General features: G+C 38.1%; 1 protein-coding gene across 1 annotated transcript in view; it reads left to right on the forward strand.

Annotated features, from left to right (window-relative positions):
* Nucleotides 1-19,966, forward strand: part of slc25a26 (solute carrier family 25 member 26) — a 77,363-nt gene that overhangs the window by 39,045 nt on the left and 18,352 nt on the right. The window contains exon 6 of the mRNA XM_067432126.1: nt 11,105-11,149. Within this exon, the coding sequence (XP_067288227.1) occupies nt 11,105-11,149 (45 nt within the window). The remainder of the gene's footprint in view (nt 1-11,104; nt 11,150-19,966) is intronic.

Here is a 19,966-nt window from a genome sequence, read left to right on the forward strand (position 1 = left end):
TAGAGACAGGTGTGGTGGGATGGGTAAGTTTAAGGGTAAAGTTATGGACAGGTGTGGTGGGATGGGTAAGTTTAAGGGTAAAGTTAGGGACAGGTGTGGTGGGATGGGTAAGTTTAAGGGTAAAGTTAGGGACAGCTGTGGTGGGATGGGTAAGTTTAAGGGTAAAGTTAGAGACAGGTGTGGTGGGATGGGTAAGTTTAAGGGTAAAGTTAGAGACAGCTGTGGTGGGATGGGTAAGTTTAAGGGTAAAGTTAGAGACAGCTGTGGTGGGATGGGTAAGTTTAAGGGTAAAGTTAGGGACAGGTGTGGTGGGATGGGTAAGTTTAAGGGTAAAGTTAGGGACAGGTGTGGTGGGATGGGTAAGTTTAAGGGTAAAGTTAGAGACAGGTGTGGTGGGATGGGTAAGTTTAAGGGTAAAGTTATGGACAGGTGTGGTGGGATGGGTAAGTTTAAGGGTAAAGTTAGAGACAGGTGTGGTGGGATGGGTAAGTTTAAGGGTAAAGTTGTGGACAGGTGTGGTGGGATGGGTAAGTTTAAGGGTAAAGTTAGAGACAGGTGTGGTGGGATGGGTAAGTTTAAGGGTAAAGTTAGAGACAGGTGTGGTGGGATGGGTAAGTTTAAGGGTAAAGTTAGAGACAGGTGTGGTGGGATGGGTAAGTTTAAGGGTAAAGTTAGAGACAGCTGTGGTGGGATGGGTAAGTTTAAGGGTAAAGTTAGGGACAGGTGTGGTGGGATGGGTAAGTTTAAGGGTAAAGTTAGAGACAGCTGTGGTGGGATGGGTAAGTTTAAGTGTAAAGTTAGAGACAGGTGTGGTGGGATGGGTAAGTTTAAGGGTAAAGTTAGGGACAGGTGTAGTGGGACGGGTAAGTTTAAGGGTAAAGTTAGAGACAGGTGTGGTGGGATGGGTAAGTTTAAGGGTAAAGTTATGGACAGGTGTGGTGGGATGGGTAAGTTTAAGGGTAAAGTTAGAGACAGGTGTGGTGGGATGGGTAAGTTTAAGGGTAAAGTTATGGACAGGTGTGGTGGGATGGGTAAGTTTAAGGGTAAAGTTAGAGACAGGTGTGGTGGGATGGGTAAGTTTAAGGGTAAAGTTAGAGACAGGTGTGGTGGGATGGGTAAGTTTAAGGGTAAAGTTAGATACAGGTGTGGTGGGATGGGTAAGTTTAAGGGTAAAGTTAGAGACAGCTGTGGTGGGATGGGTAAGTTTAAGGGTAAAGTTAGGGACAGGTGTGGTGGGATGGGTAAGTTTAAGGGTAAAGTTAGAGACAGGTGTGGTGGGATGGGTAAGTTTAAGGGTAAAGTTAGATACAGGTGTGGTGGGATGGGTAAGTTTAAGGGTAAAGTTAGAGACAGCTGTGGTGGGATGGGTAAGTTTAAGGGTAAAGTTAAGGACAGGTGTGGTGGGATGGGTAAGTTTAAGGGTAAAGTTAGAGACAGGTGTGGTGGGATGGGTAAGTTTAAGGGTAAAGTTAGAGACAGGTGTGGTGGGATGGGTAAGTTTAAGGGTAAAGTTAAGGACAGGTGTTGTGGGATGGGTAAATTTAAGGGTAAAGTTAGGGACAGGTGTGGTGGGATGGGTAAGTTTAAGGGTAAAGTTAGGGACAGGTGTGGTGGGATGTGTAAGTTTAAGGGTAAAGTTAGAGACAGGTGTGGTGGGATGGGTAAGTTTAAGGGTAAAGTTAGAGACAGGTGTGGTGGTATGGGTCAGTTTAAGGGTAGAGTTAGAGACAGGTGTGGTGGGATGGGTAAGTTTAAGGGTAAAGTTAGGGACAGGTGTGGTGAGATGGGTAAGTTTAAGGGTAAAGTTAGTGACAGGTGTGGTGGGATGGGTAAGTTTAAGGGTAAAGTTAGAGACAGGTGTGGTGGGATGGGTAAGTTTAAGGGTAAATTTAGGGACAGGTGTGGTGAGATGGGTAAGTTTAAGGGTAAAGTTAGTGACAGGTGTGGTGGGATGGGTAAGTTTAAGGGTAAAGTTAGAGACAGGTGTGGTGGGATGGGTAAGTTTAAGGGTAAAGTTAGTGACAGGTGTGGTGGGATGGGTAAGTTTAAGGGTAAAGTTAGGGACAGGTGTGGTGGGATTGGTAAGTTTAAGGGTAAAGTTAGGGACAGGTGTGGTGAGATGGGTAAGTTTAAGGGTAAAGTTAGGGACAGGTGTGGTGGGATGGGTAAGTTTAAGGGTAAAGTTAGGGACAGGTGTGGTGGGATGGGTAAGTTTAAGGGTAAAGTTAGGGACAGGTGTGGTGAGATGGGTAAGTTTAAGGGTAAAGTTAGTGACAGGTGTGGTGGGATGGGTAAGTTTAAGGGTAAAGTTAGAGACAGGTGTGGTGGGATGGGTAAGTTTAAGGGTAAATTTAGGGACAGGTGTGGTGAGATGGGTAAGTTTAAGGGTAAAGTTAGTGACAGGTGTGGTGGGATGGGTAAGTTTAAGGGTAAAGTTAGAGACAGGTGTGGTGGGATGGGTAAGTTTAAGGGTAAAGTTAGTGACAGGTGTGGTGGGATGGGTAAGTTTAAGGGTAAAGTTAGGGACAGGTGTGGTGGGATTGGTAAGTTTAAGGGTAAAGTTAGGGACAGGTGTGGTGAGATGGGTAAGTTTAAGGGTAAAGTTAGGGACAGGTGTGGTGGGATGGGTAAGTTTAAGGGTAAAGTTAGGGACAGGTGTGGTGAGATGGGTAAGTTTAAGGGTAAAGTTAGTGACAGGTGTGGTGGGATGGGTAAGTTTAAGGGTAAAGTTAGGGACAGGTGTGGTGGGATTGGTAAGTTTAAGGGTAAAGTTAGGGACAGGTGTGGTGGGATTGGTAAGTTTAAGGGTAAAGTTAGGTGTAAAGGAAGTGTCAACAGTGTAATTATAAATGTATCAGAAGTTAATTACAGATGTAATTAGATGCAGGTATTTTTTTAAATGTAAGTACAATGTAAAAACATGTTGTTAGAGAATAAGTGCATTGTATCAAATGATTAATTTAAATGTTAGTACATTGTACTTAAGGCCACCTAATATAAAGTGGGTCCATTTGTGAAAAAGTACCTTATGCCAAGGGCTTAGAATTTGGTAGGGGAGCTATGGACATGTCTCTACTAATATCCAGGAACTATTGAATAATCTCTAACAATGATTTTGATCAAACATTTAATATATTCGGTGCCCTTTATCCTACAAGTGTCTGTTTTACAGTGTAATTATACATTAGTATTGAGTAATAATAAATAACTACATGTACTTATATAAGATTAATGTTTGGTTTAGGTTAGTTGCATGTAACTATGTATAATTTATAGTTTTTGTTTTTTTTGCTACTGTAACTACATGTTTTGTTATGCATTTTCCTTGTTAATTGGTACATGTTGTCTATCGTCTTGTTTATTTTATTTTATTAATTAATACATTTATTTCTTATATTCATTTATTTACCCTTATTTAACCATGAAAAAATGTACAATCTCTTTTCAAGACCACATTGGCTTAGATCTTGTTCTCTACTTTCTTCCCTCCTAAATAACGATAAAACAGACATTAGTAACTTTTAAAAGTTCCTAATTTTGTTTTGGAGGTCTCCTACAATATGTTTACATGCATCAAAGGTTAAAACAAGCCTTAAAGGATTAGTTTACTTTTTTAAATAAAAATGTTTAAAAATAAAATAAAATAAAATACTTAGAAAATTTGAAACTGCATTGAGTTGAACCTTACACATTTTAGTTGCCATTGAAGTCTATGATCTGGGAAAAAATTTCCTGGAATCTTTTCCTCCAAAAACTTTCTTTTCGACTGAATAAAGAAAGACATGAACATCTTGGATGAGATGGAGGTGAGTAAAATATTAGAACATTTTCATTTTGAAGTGAATTAATCCATTCATTTTCTAATAGTTTACATTGCAGCTTCACCTCATTTCTCAAAGAGTCTAATAACGGTTCATGTGAAGAGTAAAGTTAGGCAGATAGCCTGACCCCCCCCCCCCCCTCCTCCAAGAGCCTAATCTGCTCTGATTGGTCAGACTGCCCAGTCTGTCTAAACAGCCATTACCCTTTCTGAATTTCAGCTCCAGAGGCTTCCTCAGCTCTTGCATATGCAGTAATACAAACAAGTGCGAGTTCTGCACAAGAAAACAGGGTCTTCTCAGCATGTCGACAACACAAAACAGACTTTTCCAGGCCTCAATACCAGTGTTTGAGGGCAAGTCAAAGTGGACATTTTTGCGGGCAGCCAATGAAGACCATAGGCTGGCATTATGCAAATATGTTACATTGTTACGTAGGTTTGTAACAGGAAGTCAGACTGGAATGGCTGACAACTCTTTTTGGCAGTTCAGAATCGATTCTTTCTTTTAGGAGACAATAAATATATATTTGTTGTGAAGTTTGACCTTTAAAAAACAATTTTGCAGATTGTTTACATTTACAAACAACTATATTACACACTGCCTGAAAGGTAATATTTAAAAAAGCATTTAGGGGCACTCTGCTCATTAAAGGCCATCCATTTATTGCTAGATGGAGCAAGAACATTACGCAAGTGTTTGAAATTCACATGCACAGTTAAACTGAATGATAAAGTTTGCCCTCTTTAACATGATGTTAAACTGAATATACGAAGCAAACTGTTAGCTAAAACAGGCACAAAATAAACAACACTGAAATAAGAGCGAGTGTGGTTTATCTGTCAATTGCAAACATGTGAAAGTTGCGTTTCATAACAGTAGACAACGATTGCGTATTTCTTTTTCTTTCAAATGTATTAATAATTTTTTTTATTAGATTAGATATTTTATATATTTATTTATATAATATTGTTTGTAATATGTTTATATCTAATGGTTAGGGAGAGTGGTTCTCTTATCTGTTTCAAATGTATGTGTATTTTGGAACTCGAGAGATTTTTTTGGATCCCTTCCATAATTAGTCAGGTGTTGAATGCACACACACACACACACACACACACACACACACACACACACACACACACACACACACACACACACACACACACACACTGTATTGTGACAGTGGTGCGCAAACATGCCTGTACAAACACAAGTGTGACATCCAAACGTATACACGCACACACACACCTATGAAGAGGCTCATAATAAATCACTCAAGACATAAACAGGTTTAGCGACATGTTTGACTTTGGCAGATGGGTTTGCATAATAAAACTCGTTCTCTGAAGTTTTCACCCCCTCCTGTTCTCCACCTCCAATTTGTTCCTATTTGGTCCTCATCACACTTCAACAAGCTGTCAATTAAAAACATTGACTGATAAATATTCGTATGGTTAATGCTAACTGCATCAGTGTTGGATGTGTGCATACAGACAATCATGCTGTATTTGCAGATGCTTACAGAATGCAGAACACAGAGTGTGTGTGTGTGTGTGTGTGTGCGCGTGTGTGGGCGTGCGTGCGTGCGTGTTTGTGCGTGTGCGTGTGTGTGTGGGTGTGTGGAAGGGCCTGTAAAAATGAGTGTTTACCACAGCTTTTAGTAATAAATGCTGTTTTCATACCCATCGCTGCTGAATCATGGCTCAGCTGATGACATATCCATCTGGCCCTCATCTACTTCCTGTCACTTTGCCTCACTCTCTTTTCTTCTTTTGCTGAGTGTCTCTGGAGTGGTCAGTATGTCGTCCCTCTTGGGTTGAGAAATATTTGCTTTCCAATGTGCTTTAATAATTCTTCTTTTTATTTCAGTGCTGTGCAGTTGCCATCTTCCCTCACGTTGTAGATAGAACTGCTATATCAAAACCACTTTTATGTTTTTCTCTTTCTCTTTCTCTTTCTCTTTCTCTTTCTCTTTCTCTTTCTCTTTTTATCTCTTTCATTTGGTCAATATTTTTATTTCATTTAATTATTTTCCTGAATTTCTTTTTCTATTATAACTCTTTTTTATTTTATTTTTATTTTACAACAACTATATCAACTTTTACAATGACTCTTTTACAATCTCCTCTTCCTCATTTATTTTAACTCCATCTCACTCTTCTTCACTTTTAATTAAATATTTATTCTTTTTTCTGTTAATAATCTTTTGGACTGTCATATTATGGTCCTATATACATAAATGGATGAAATAAAATGTAGTGTAGCATAATTTTACAAAAATAAATTGACCTCAGACCTGTTTTCATGAAATATATATTAAAAAAAAAAGTCTGCTTTCTTCCTTTTAATAGCCACTTGGTTTGATAATAATTTAATGCAAAAAAAAAGATACAAGTGTGTCTAAAGTGTCTAAACACTTTGTTTTAATATTTATTATTATTATTATTGTTGTTGTTGTTGTTGTTGTTGTTATTGTTGTTGTTATCATCATCATCATTGTCATTTATTAATCCATACATATTATTTATTTTTATCAAACAATCTTCTGTTTTCTTGTAAAATATAGTTTTTTAAAAACTGTACTTCTGTCTTTCTTTTAAATGCCAGTTATTTTATATTAATTTTAATAATTGTATAATAATAATTAATATAATTAGTCTGCTTATACAATGAAATGTATACTGTTAAATAATATTTATATAGAATGTTTATCAAACAAACTCCTGTTGTTTGTGCCTCTGCCGTCTTTTTTAAAGGGCCACTCAGTTTGATATTAAATTAATGACATATCAAACACATTTATACAGTGTGTTTTAATATTTATCATGATTTATTTTATTATATTTTATTTTGTTTGTGATTTTTTTTTTACGTTTACATTTAATGTTTCATAAAAGTTCATGAAAAGACAACAGTATCAGACAACACTATCAGATTTATCATGCAAATTATAGATAAAATCCAGTTTTTAATTGGCATATTTAATTTAGATTAAAATGAAGTGAAATCTCTATCCCTTTCTCCTCTAATTAGTATTCATCCAGTGCTGTCTGACCTATTAAAGCCATTTATCAAATAGCATGCAAAGCGCCACCCTTCCAATCAAGCTTCATTTAAATGCATTTTGACATCTGTTTTCCCAGATATCACACTGGTGGCCATGAGCCTGACAGTGAAGAGCACAACAGAATACTGATATACCCCTTCAAAAACACACAGTCAGCCCTATCTCTCAATGATAGCGTACCTGACAGTTACACACGGTGATAACGATACTGACAGCAGAGAAGAGCATTTGATGCACATCTGTGTTTTGTTGTTTCTCTATCATCCCCAAATCGAGAATACCACACAACACACAATCTACCCTCAGCAGTTATGGCTTGGTTTTGGGTGCAGGAAGCCTTAAAGGGTACATAACATATTACCTATAGAGCAATATTGCATCCTTCATATCGCAGAAGATTCTTTAGTTTTATCATATTTATACAAGACAGATACGCTGTACAGATTCTTTCTGAAAACAGCCGAGCTTGTGGAGGTGTGCAGTGGGTGGAGCTGAAGAGTCTCTCACACACACACAAGCGCACGCGCACACACACACAATATGTCATGGCATTACATGAATAACTTTCGATTCACTAAAGGTTTGTGTTGTTGACATTATATACACTTAGCCGCCGACTGCCAACAAAACACGGATTCTACTGATGACCGGAAACAAACAAACACACTTGCGGAACTCCATTGCTGCTCAGAAAAAACAAACTGCATCCACTGTTTCCTTAATGCTTGGTTATTTGGGAAGCTGAGCAAGGTTATCTTTCCCTCACAACCTTCTTTAGTGACATTGTTGATTTTGTGGTCTGAAAACAAAATGACAGCGCTGCCGACGGCTCCCGGAACCCGAATGAAACTCGTTATTGACGCTTTTGCTCTTTCTCTAGTTGATGTGCGCACACTCGCATCCGAGAGAAGTCCCCATACACTGTAAAAAAAAATCCAGGTCTCCAGTTGAAAAATTTCAAGTGACTGATCACATCAAAATTTTCAGTTGGCCGAATTTAATTTCTGTGAATTAAATTGTATCAAATCACTGAATTTTAATTCGGCCAACTGAAAAAATGTATCAGTTCACAGAATTACAATTCAGCAAACTTTTTTTTTACAGTGTAAAAGGAATTTCACCCTTTATGACTTCATACCGGGCCATACTCAAAGAATTTTTTTTTTTTTTTCATCATACATCAAACTCGTTTATTTTTTTAAATTCTGGCCATGTTTAGCAATAAGTCAGATTTCATGAAATGGCATTAGACCCAACTAACAAATATGCTTTTCAGGGGAAATGTGTGATGCTAATGTACTTAAACTGATATCGGTACAGCTGGTCAGCAGTTAGACCACACATGTTAAATGTGCCGACATCCACTGGACAGTCTCTTCGTTGTGAAGCCTGGCCTTTGGTCAAAAACCTGCTTTCCATCCTTCTGTCTTTCCATATCCGTCATCCGCTCTCGCTTCTCATCCATTATGGCCTTATCAATATAAATCTGACCATCTGTGTTGCTCAGGCACCCTGTCTCTGCCAGAAGTGTTAAACTTATGAATAAATCTGCTGTGCCTCATTTCTGTTTGCAGATTCCTCTAAACGTTCCGCTCCTCCTGAGCGCAGAGACGCTGAATATATCAAGTTAGTAATAAAAGACAGGTGGCTGATTTGTTTTTTGGAAAAAAATACACACTCCCCAGCATCGGGTCACATTGCACCAATCTGTTCTTTGTTTTGAAATTAGAGATGCAACATTTTGGCAGTTTGCATAATGCCCACGCAGAGTTTACAGTGTTCATTGTGTTCGTTATGTTAATTTTTGTCAAAACTTTGGAAGTCTTTCCAGCTAAAACCAATGAGGGCTTTGTTTTTTCAGTCAGCCCTTTTATTGTATAAGATTACACTGTTTGTTCAATAAGATGTTTCCAATAAAGCTTTTTGTATGGAGCTCAGAGTTTCTTAAACTGACCTCAGTATGTCCAGTATGAAGGCCTAAATGTGTCTAAATCAGTCTAATTCATTTAAGAATCTAAATTAAGGAATTTATCATTTGTCAATTAGTTATGAATGCTATGCTAAGCATCAGTATTATTATTGAAACTTGGTGTTTTTCATCCAGAACACCAGCACATAACTTCATTAATTTTATTCAGATTAATTTGGTACTGAAAAGATCAGCACCAAATTAATCTGAATGAAATTAATGGAGTTATGTGCTGGTGTTCTGGAAAGACAGCCATGATGTTGTAAACTGACCTTTTCTGCCATATTTAGTTAGTGTAGTATTTACTTAGACTATGTGAGAAACACTCTTAAATAAATCAAAGTTTATGCTTGGCAAACCCCCTAACACACACTTTAGCAACACACTAGAACCACATATAATTCCCTGGCAACACCATATCAACCACTCACACCACCTTAGTGACTTCCTGATGACACCCTAACAATCACTCTCAACACCTTATCAATGTTTGGGAAAAACCTGTAACAAATTTGATAGCAACTGCCTAAAACACACTAGTACCACAGACAAATATCTGCTTGGCAACACCCTAGCAACCACTCTAAACTCTAAACCTTATTAATGCTTGGCGAGCCCCCCTAACAATCACTTTTAAAACCTGTGCAACTGCCCAAATAAACACCAGTACCATCTAATTCCCCAGCACCCCTGTTTTAACTTCTTACACCACATTAGTGACTGCCTAGCTACACCTTAACAACTACTCTGAACACCTTATAAAACTTTTGGGAAAAACCCTTAACAAATACCCTAGAAGCTGCCTGGAAACACACTAGTACCACATACAATTCCCTAGCATCCCTGTATCAACCACTCACACAACCTTAGCGTCTGCCTGGCAACACCTTAGCAACCACTCTGAACACCTTTTTAAATGCGTGGCAACCCCCTAACTTTAAACATTAGCAATTGCATAAGAAACACCAACACCATCCAGAATTCCTTGGCATCAGTATATCAACCACTCACAACACTTTAGCGATTACCTTACAACTCCCTAACAACCACTCTGAACACTTTAGAAATGACCAACTCATTGAAAATAAATGACTTCCGGTCACTGTGCAAATCAAGTAAAACACCTCTGTAGCACAACCTTAGAATCGGGTCTTATCCCCCCTTCTTATCTCTCTGCTGCATGACAGACAGCCACCTGATTTTGGGATTTTGTCAGCTCACGGTTCAGCAGTGGCATTGATTTTCTCTCCTTTTGCTCCAGTGTGCCTGATTGGTTGAAGATGAAGATTTCTGCCACCTTTCTCTCTTTTGTATGTCCTCATATTTCACCCTCTCCTTGTAATACCCATGTCATACCCATGTTATTATACACATTTGTGTCCTCAGTTGTCACAAAACACACACACACACACACACACACACACACACACACACACACACACACACACACACACACACACACACACACACACACACACACACACACACACACACACACACACACACACACACACACACACACCTCTCTCTCCCTCTCTCTCTCTCTCTCTCTCTCTCTCTCTCTCTCTCTCTCTCTCTCTCTCTCTCTCTCTCTCTCTCTCATATACCTCACACTTCCAGACGTACTACAGACATCAGTATTAAAACAGTTTGACACATGAGATAAATGGCCAATGCTTGTGGTTGAACATGTTGCCACAAGTCATTCATTTTCTTTTACAGAAGACAAGTGTGCTAAAAGATTTCTTTTGTTTTATTGAACATCATAATGGCATTAGTTTGGGTGTTGTGAAGCCACTTTGTGTGTCAACCACACAATCCTTGCACCACACAATGTCAGCTACCCCCCCAAAAAAACAAAAAAAAAACTGTTGTGTGTCACTTTGTGTCCAGACGTAAGAGTTTTATTTAAATTCTTAAATATAAATTCTTTCATTATTTATTTACCCTCATGCAGTTTCAAGCTTTCTTTCTTCTATGGAATACTAAAGGAAAAATGTGTGGTGCTTTTTTTTTTGTAATTTTGGAGCTTGGCCACCTGGATCTTCATTCACTTTCATTGTGCAGCTATTATATTCTTCAACATTTCTCCTTTGGTGTTCCCATGAAGAAAGAAAATCATACAGATTTGGAATGACATAAGGGAGAGTAAATGATTATTATAATTTTTAGGTTAGCTATCTATTTAACACGGTTAATATTATCTGTTCTTGTCTATATTATAAAACCTTTTTCTTTTAATTTCAGATTCCATTCTCGCTGGTGCAGTTTCCACTCTGGGAGTACCTAAAGGTATGAATCCACTTTTTGTCTTTCACTTGCTCTCATTTCGCTCTAATTTGGCCTCATAATTTCGCTCAAACGAAGGAATAACGGCCTGGTAATGGTATGACACATTTACAACTTAAACTACACACATTGCCTCCATATCGGTTAATAACTCTTTTTTTTTTAGGTGCTCTCAAAATGACGATGCGTTTTATTGGTTGCCCTCGCCGGTGGTTAAGCGGAATCATAATTTCTCGCAAACCTCAAGTCTTAGCCAAATGTCCATTTCCTTCTTCATTGTCTGGCCGGGGCCACATAAAAGTCATTTTTCTTCAAAAAAGGCCCAGTTTGTGAGGATGACGACATGTCTCCAGGGCGAGAGCAGAAAATTCCATTAGCGCTCTTGGCCTAGCGACCAGAGCGGAGCAGAGAAGGAGAGGCATCGGAGGACAATAGCACGTGCAGCTGTGGGCGAGCGTTAACCGCGATTCTCCACCATTATAAGGAGTGTCATTCATGGCCGCCTCTTTGTGGCACGTTCAAAGGCATTTTCTAACTCCTTCATTCTTCCATGTTTTCAGCCTCTCCGGCCATCTGTGTGGAGCTGCTGGAATGTGAGAGTCTTTGCTAAACTCTCTTTCAAAAGAGCATGGCTTTGAAAAGCAAGAAAGCGTAGATGAGACAATGGCAGGGGACGCCAGTGTTGGTTTTAAACGGCTGCTTTCACATCACTGATCATTTGCAAGAATACCACATTCTTTCAAGTGTGCATTCAGTTTTAAATGACACTGGAAACTAATTTTTAGTTAATTCAGATATAGAAAAAAATATATTATTTATATATTCAGGACACAGATTTTTTACATTGGACTTTGAGGGCACCGTACAAGTGGTTTAGAATTCAATTATTCCTGGCTATGGAGATAAAAATGTAATTTGTAATGAAAAAATTAACTATCAGTCATATTCTGTCATCATTTATTTATTTACACTTACTTTCATGTTTCTTCTGTGGAACATAAAAGGAAATATTTGGAGAATGTTCTGCCCGTTCAGTGAAAGTCAATGGTCACCAAAATGGTTTCTTCAAAAACATTCTTCAAAATATATTTTATGTCCCCGAAAAGAAAGCAAGTCATACAGGTTTGGAATGACATGAGGGTGAGTAAATAATTGATCACTCAATTTAAAATAAACTATAAAATAAATGATTCATACTGACAGTTAAATGAATGTAAATAATTAATGTAAAACATGTAGTTAAATATAGCTATAAATTATACATTTATATGTTTTAAATAATTTAAAGCATTTGTATAATATAATGTTTTATTATTTGCCAAATTATTTTTATTTTAAAAAAATGCAGTTGACTGCTAGAGCCAATCAATGAGCATATATTAAAACATTTTAAGCACTACAATGAATAATTAAAGATTTTTAAATATGCCTTTTGGCAGCAGTTTGAAAAGTAATTTACATATTATTTTATGTCACATCTTCATTTGAATAAAGCATGAATAAAGGGTTTCAAATGTGTATTTACACATGTAGTGTTTAAATGTGTATGTTTATTTATGTCTATTGATTATATAAAAAAGTTATTTCAATTTTTATTTCTAAATTAATTCATAATTATTTAATTTGTGAAGGCCCTTGGCAAGAATAACTGCAAAGATAACTATATTAGTTGCTTAAAGATAACAATAACATTCTGATTGGCTTTTTTTTCTGCTCATCAGCTGGAACAACAATATGATTCCTCTGTTATAGCTGTGGTTTGGACTTCCCTGTTCAATTAGAGTGATCATTCAAATTTTAGAGTTAATATTCATTGGTGTTAGCAGGCCTTAAATGTGCAGTGTGTGCATTTTAGACATCTAGAGATGAGGTTGTGAATTGCAATTGACCAGGGTTGTGGTAGCCGAAACAGGAGATAAGTGTTGTTGGCGAGAGCACAGATATACTAGCGCTCTGTAGAGAAGTTTGTCCATTTAAGGCTAATGTAGAAACATGACGCCGTAAGGGGACATGCGGTGTATGTAGATAGAAATCATCTATTCTAAGGTAATACAAATTTAACAGGTCATTATGTAAGACCGTTGTACACCACTGAAAACATTAGCTATTTTTATTATATTTTTTAAAATAACACGAATAACGAAATTATCAGTGGCGAAACAAAATCCAAGTCATTCTTTTAAAGACCCGTGCATTTCAATGTTTGGTTCATTTTGATTTGAATGTGATTGAATGTGATATAAAGAGGGTGTTGTTCACAAGAAGTGTAGTATTTTCTATTTTATTTTTGTTAAATTTGTCATGAAATTCAAATTTTATATATTATATTTTATTATATTTCTGTCAATAGATCCTCATAAGTACTAAACACTGGACCTTTAAAGGGTTCAATGGAGGGACAGAGAGCTCTCAGATTTCATCTAAAAAACTCTTCATTTGTGTTCTGAAGATGAACAAAAGTCTTAAGGGTTTGGAAGGTGAGGGTGAGTAATTAAAGTGTGTGTGTGTGTGTGGGGGGGGGGGGGGGGGGGTGAAATGCTGTTCCATCCTAAACATAGACAAAGTTTCAAAAACTAATGTTGGACGTTTGATGGAGTATTTCTGTGTTAAAAATACTCCTCCCGGTTTCTCACAAGTTTTGGAGAGTTTTTTTGGAGTATGGGTCCGCTTGACGTCGATAGAGCAGAAGGTCCTTGTATGGGCCGCACAGGCTCTTCTCCCGGAAGGGTGCGCACGCACGTGACCAGAGGCGAGAGAGCAAATGCACTCCCATAAACACTCTCTCAGCTGCAGATTCACTCGTCCGTGAACACTTCTGTCACTTCACTGTCTCCACTTTATTCCTATGGGTGACATCAAACGACTTTAATGCTTCAGCACAGCATTCCGGGAAGGCAGCGCTGCATTTGAACCGATTTGAACGCAGAAATGACGAGAAGCGTCACAACATGCGCTTCGGTCGTGTCGCAAAAGTGGATTTCCACGGTCACTGCTGTCAGGACTTCACGAAATCAACAGTTACCAAAGAAGTGTGTTTTTGTCGGAGCGGTCCCAACAATAAAGGTTCGGTCCTGCTTTGGAAACAGGCAGTGAGTAAAACTGCTTCAAATGTCTATGCTGTTGGCTATCGTCGCGTGAGTAAACATCAGTAAACAACACAATCGTGTATAAGGTTAGTTAATTTATCAATGGAGCATGCAATCTATGGTGTGTGTTTAAATACATTTGTTTAGCTGACCTCTATATTGATTATTGTAAAACCACCCAAACATAAACCTAGCGTTCTCACAAAGCGTGCTTCTTCATTCAAATGCGCTAACGTTACTCCATTGTTGTTCTGTGTATAACGTTACACTAGTCTGACGTGCAAAACCGTTTTGCTTGCTACTGCTAATGTTTAGTCGCATACAATAGTCCATAAACAAAATTGTGTCCTCATAAACTGCGAGTAAACACACACAAATGTTGACTGGATCTGATTCTGGATAATATCTGTATTAGTTGAATCTGATTTAGGGTAGCGTTTTCTTCTCCACGCTTGAGGACGTCACCGCTTTGTGCGCACTCCCACACGATACGCTCGTTTTTTCCCGGAAAGACTCGGTACAGCCTATATTTCTTTTATAAATATAATAAAACTAAAGACTTTTCAGAGATATGAAGGATGCAATACTACTCTATAGGAACTCAAGATTGACATGAGATTGACTGAAACTGAGTGTTTCACCCCCCCCCTTTACTAACAGAATTTTCAGTTTTGTGTGAACTACCCCTTTAAGTGGATCCCTTAGTCAACCATAAATAGTGAAGTACATTTTATACTGCCATCCTTGCATCTATCTGTGTGTATTTTCTGCTTGTCATGTTCAGAGATCTTTGAGCAGCTGAATCGTTTGCCAGAATTTCTATAATAGATTAAGCAGTGAAAAAAAATCCTCCAGGGGACCATATCAGGTTTTTCTTTTTTAAATGCAAAGATTTGATGTACTGTGTGCATGTTTTTGAGCACAGTGAGTGCAACAAAGTGCAGTGGGCTGCACAGAATCCCAAAAATGCCGCAATCTACAAGCCTGGCAAGCATTTCATATTGGGAAATCAAACCTCAAGTATCGCCAAAACCAGTTCTCAAGTCATTTGCACCAAAAACAACTTAAGCCCCGGCATCCGAGTGGCAGGCCGCAGTAAACCATCTGTTCTCTCCAGCGTATCCCACAATTCCCAAAGTTTATCTACCAACAATCCCCTAAACTCATTGCTGCTCTGTTACAAAACCACTGAGCAGCTGTGTCATTACATCAGCCGGCCATTTATTTCCCACCGTGCCCACTCAACTCGACATTTATGTGTCAGTGGATCAAACTTTTTCCCATGATTAAGTGCAAGTGTGTCATGAGTAAGTCTTAGTTTGCTTTGAGTAATTGAAGCTGAAGCGTACATTTGGAGTAATGCCTGGCCAAGGTGGTGTGTTCCGGAAAAGACTAGTAAATAAATCTTACATTTAGTGTTAATATGATTAGATTAGAAAAAGGTACATTTGTCCATATAAATGTTTCTCAATTGATCGCAGGCATATCCTAGGTTAAACAAAGAAGTTAGAGGAGTCGGACTTTATTATACTTATTATATTATGAAAAGTTCAAGCTATGGGAAACTACCTCATTTCCCATTTAAGCACAAAACTACCTGCAACTTCGCTCCTCATCCACTGCCTAATGCTCTGAGCCTGTTTAACCTCTGTAAATCCTCTCTCACTACACCTTTACTCTTTACATATCTTAAGTAGCTGCCAGAATCATATTAAACACACTGTTCCTGTCACACAAGGCTGCCAGTGGCCAAGCTCGCTGCTTCTCACAGTCCTTTATTAAACCATACAATCTACCCTGGCCATGTCAGTTTATCAAGCTCCCAATCGTTTCACATGAATGGAGCCCACCTGCTCTCGTCTACAAATGTCTTCATCCACGACCTTTCAGTGGCGAAACAAACTCCAAGTCATTCTTTTAAAGACCCGTGCATTTCAATGTTTGGTTCATTTTGATTTGAATGTGTGGGTGTTGTTCACAAGTTTTTTAAAAATATTTTTTTATACTTTTGTTAAAATCGTCATGAGTTTCATAATTTTAAAAGCTTGTTCTTATTTTGAACAAATTATCCAAGGATTTTGTTTTGCATACATTTGTAATTAAACGATAGACTTCTTTCTGGTGATGTATGCCATCATTTTGTCCGTTTTAAACCCCACCCCTTTAAGCTCAAGTTTCTCTTCCTCCGATTTTAAATGCAATGGCCACATGTCAAGATCCAATCAACAACCGATGTATCGAAAAAAGTCCCGCTCTTACTTTTTGTTGTGTTTTGTTTTTCTCTTGCTTATGCATTTCACTCTGATGTATATGGCAATATGGAAGAAAATCTGCCCCTACTTATGTTGTATTGTGACTTGAAAAGGAATACATAACAGTTATACATGGGTTTTTAATTTGACTCATTTACTAAAATTAGATAAAACCGACTAAAATTAATAAACATGATGACAAAATACTTTGTCGATGTCTTGGGCCCTATTTGAACGATCTAAGCACATGACCTGAAGCGCATGGCTTCAGAGAAAGAAAAAAAAAACGGTTGGCGTGCCAGGCATATGGTCCAAAAGGGTTGTACCTATTCTCTTAATGAGTCATGGGTGTGTGTTTTGGGCATAGTGTGCAATTAACCAATCAGAGTCTCATCTCCCATTCCCTTTAAAAGCCAGTTGCGCTTGCACCACGGCGGATTCACTATTTACATGGTGGAATTTGCGAGAGAAAAGACTGAACTTTTAGATTCAGTACCTCAATTACTCCAAATGTAACCTCCAGAGAGGAATCCTTTTATTTTGTATATTTAACAATGTTTGAGTGCTCATTCCTAAGCAGTGTATGTGCGTTGTGCACCCGCCTATAGGCGCATATTACTAGTGTTCAGTTGCCTCAAAATAGCAATGCGCCAACAATACGCCTTAGCATTTGCTAATTAAACATTTACATTTACATTTAATCATTTAGCAGACGCTTTTATCCAAAGCGACTTACAAAAAAGGGGAGAGCAATAGAAGCAACGAAACAAACAAGGCCAACAACCTGTAAGAGCTGTAAGAAGTCTCAATTAATTAGCACAGTACACAATTATTTTTTTTTTTTAGCAACCCATTAGGACTAAGGCTGTTGCCCCAACTGTTGTCGTTAAGCAGTTAATTAAACATCATGACTGGACGTAAAAATGATAACCACGTCTAGCTGAAACTAGCAAAAAACGCTTACGCGACCCCTGGCGTCCCATTGCTCTGGGTGTATGATAGTGTCCCTAAACCTAATGGATATTTGTATTATAGATTTCTCAAGTGACTGTAGTTGACATGAAAGAAAAAAAACTGATCATAGATAAGAAGTCATATCTAATTAAAAGACTAATTTCCACTATACTGCCCACATGTAGCAACAGTGAGAATGCATCATATTACTTGCATTGCATTGTGAAGACATCCTGACGTATTTTGGAAGGCAACATGTTTTTTGATATAATTTTAATGATAAAATATAATTGCAGTTGAAATTAACCCGTCTTTGTGTCAACTGTAGTTCATGTCAGGTACATTCTGGCATGTAGAGCAGTGGTCAATCAGTTTGTTTTGAGGAGAATTTGCTTCCAGTTTGTTTTTCAGTGAGTGTGACGGAGAAGAGGAATGGATGTTCTCCAGCACAAGCTCTTTGAACTTGAAAACAAAGACTCTTCCTTAATCTGACAGCTAATGAAACACACATGATGCACCGAAGAAAATAGCATTTTTGTGTGTGTGTGTGTGTGTTCTTTTGCTCAGAGTTGGAGAGGATCATTCATAATTACTTCATGCTGTTCTTCAATTGTTTTCCTTTCTTAACCATCAGATGCTCCTGGTCTGAGGCCGTAGGAAAACTCCAGCAATTATTTGCAGCCTGGTTGCATAATAACTCCCCCCAAACGCAACATTAAACCAACAAACACGTGAAGTCACTGAAGCTCCCTCCTCCTTTCAACAGTCCACACACACAAATTTCTCTATAACTTACCACATTCCATTCCTCCTACTTCACCTCTTTAAATAATAGGAGTTCAAACAACAATTAGCCATACTAAAATTAGTACAAATTGTGCAACTGACTGAGATCTGGTCAAACCTGTCTTGCCTATATCATCAACACAGTAGCGCTGTCCCAAAACCTAGTGAGCCAGGTGCCTAGACAGCATTACAATATACTCTTCCTAAAGGCAGCAACATTTAGTTGCCTTCTAAGAGGTCTTATTATGGCCAAACATGAAGGGTCCGACGCACAGTGTGAAAGGGGCTCTAGAAATGGCAGCAAATCTAATCTCCCTTGAGTTTCGTCTAGCAACTCTCAATACACTTTTGAGCTGTAAAAACCAAACTCTGGTCAGGCGAATCACATTGTGTATAGAGTTGGTGGACGGGGCTTAACATAATGACGGCTGAGTTGTGCTTGCGTGCTACTAGTAAACACAGAAACTGGTGAACGGCGGCCTTTCGAATCAGCTTTGACCATGACTCTGGAAGACTTGGAGTTAAGCTTTTCTCTGAGAAAAGAACAAAGAACGGCACTGAAGTCATTCTTAAGAAGGGAAGATGTGTTCGGAGTTTTGCCAACGGGATACAGAGAAAAGTTTAATCTGTCAACTAGCTCTGTTTCACCTTCGTTCTTTTGGTTGGTTGTAGCGCTATCCAATCGCGTGCAGAGGGAGTTTGAAAGACAACCGTTTATCATGTCACTCGGATTGTCAGGATAAGTAAAGACATTTATAATGTTAAAAAAAAAAATTCAATTTTAAATAAATGCTGCGGTTTATCAAAGTATTACAGTTTCACAAGTTGCATGTGCTTCTAATTTGTTTAACCCTTTAAAGTTGTAAAGCCGATACCAGGTTTGGAATTTACCTATTGTTAAGCCCCTCCCCTCAAATGCAGATGAGCCAATGGCAGTTGAGTCTCAGTTGCACACGTTACTGGAACTCTGACCTCTTTAGGTTTCAATGCCATAGAGAAACATTCCAGCTCACACTACAGTGTGCTGGAATGTTTACCGTTATAATGTTTACCGCTGCCTAGTTCAAAAGCGATCGTCACCTGTTACAGTGTAATAGATTTGTGCTGTCAAATGAAAAGCAAGAAATGCTGATATTCATTCATTCATTCATTCATTCATTCATTCATTCATTCATTCATTCATTCATTCATTCTCTCTCTCTCTCTCTTTCAAAATAACCTTCCATTATGAAGGTTCTTTAGTAGTGGACAACAAATAAGCAGCACACTAGGTTTTGGAACAGATCTAATATCTTAGCCAGCACTAGTATTTTCCCTTTTCATCGTAATTTCCATCTGTGATACTCATCAAAGCTCAATATCGTTTTCCCCTCGTTTCTAAAACTATGAACCAGCATGAAAGACAACGTGTTTTCCAGGGATTGATAGAGTTAGCATGTGTGTACAATAACGCTGAGCTGTGGAAGTTAGGGAAGATTTCTTTCTTTCAAATTTTGTCTCCATTCCTTGTGGGGAAAATTAGACTTTTGACATCATACTGGAGATGTGGACATTAGGATAGCTGTTCTGTTGAGTTCCCATACAAGCAAACCCAACATTGTAAAAAGTGCTCCAATTTTTAGTATTTCTAGTGACTTCATCTACATTTTTCAGTTGGCCGAATTGAAATTCTGTGAATTGATGCAATTTAATTTCAAAACATTTAAATTCACAGGAATTCAGATGTGATCAGTCACTTGAAA

Source organism: Pseudorasbora parva, chromosome 22 (assembly GCF_024679245.1).
Source record: "Pseudorasbora parva isolate DD20220531a chromosome 22, ASM2467924v1, whole genome shotgun sequence".
In the NCBI taxonomy this organism is placed as follows: Eukaryota; Metazoa; Chordata; class Actinopteri; order Cypriniformes; family Gobionidae; genus Pseudorasbora; species Pseudorasbora parva.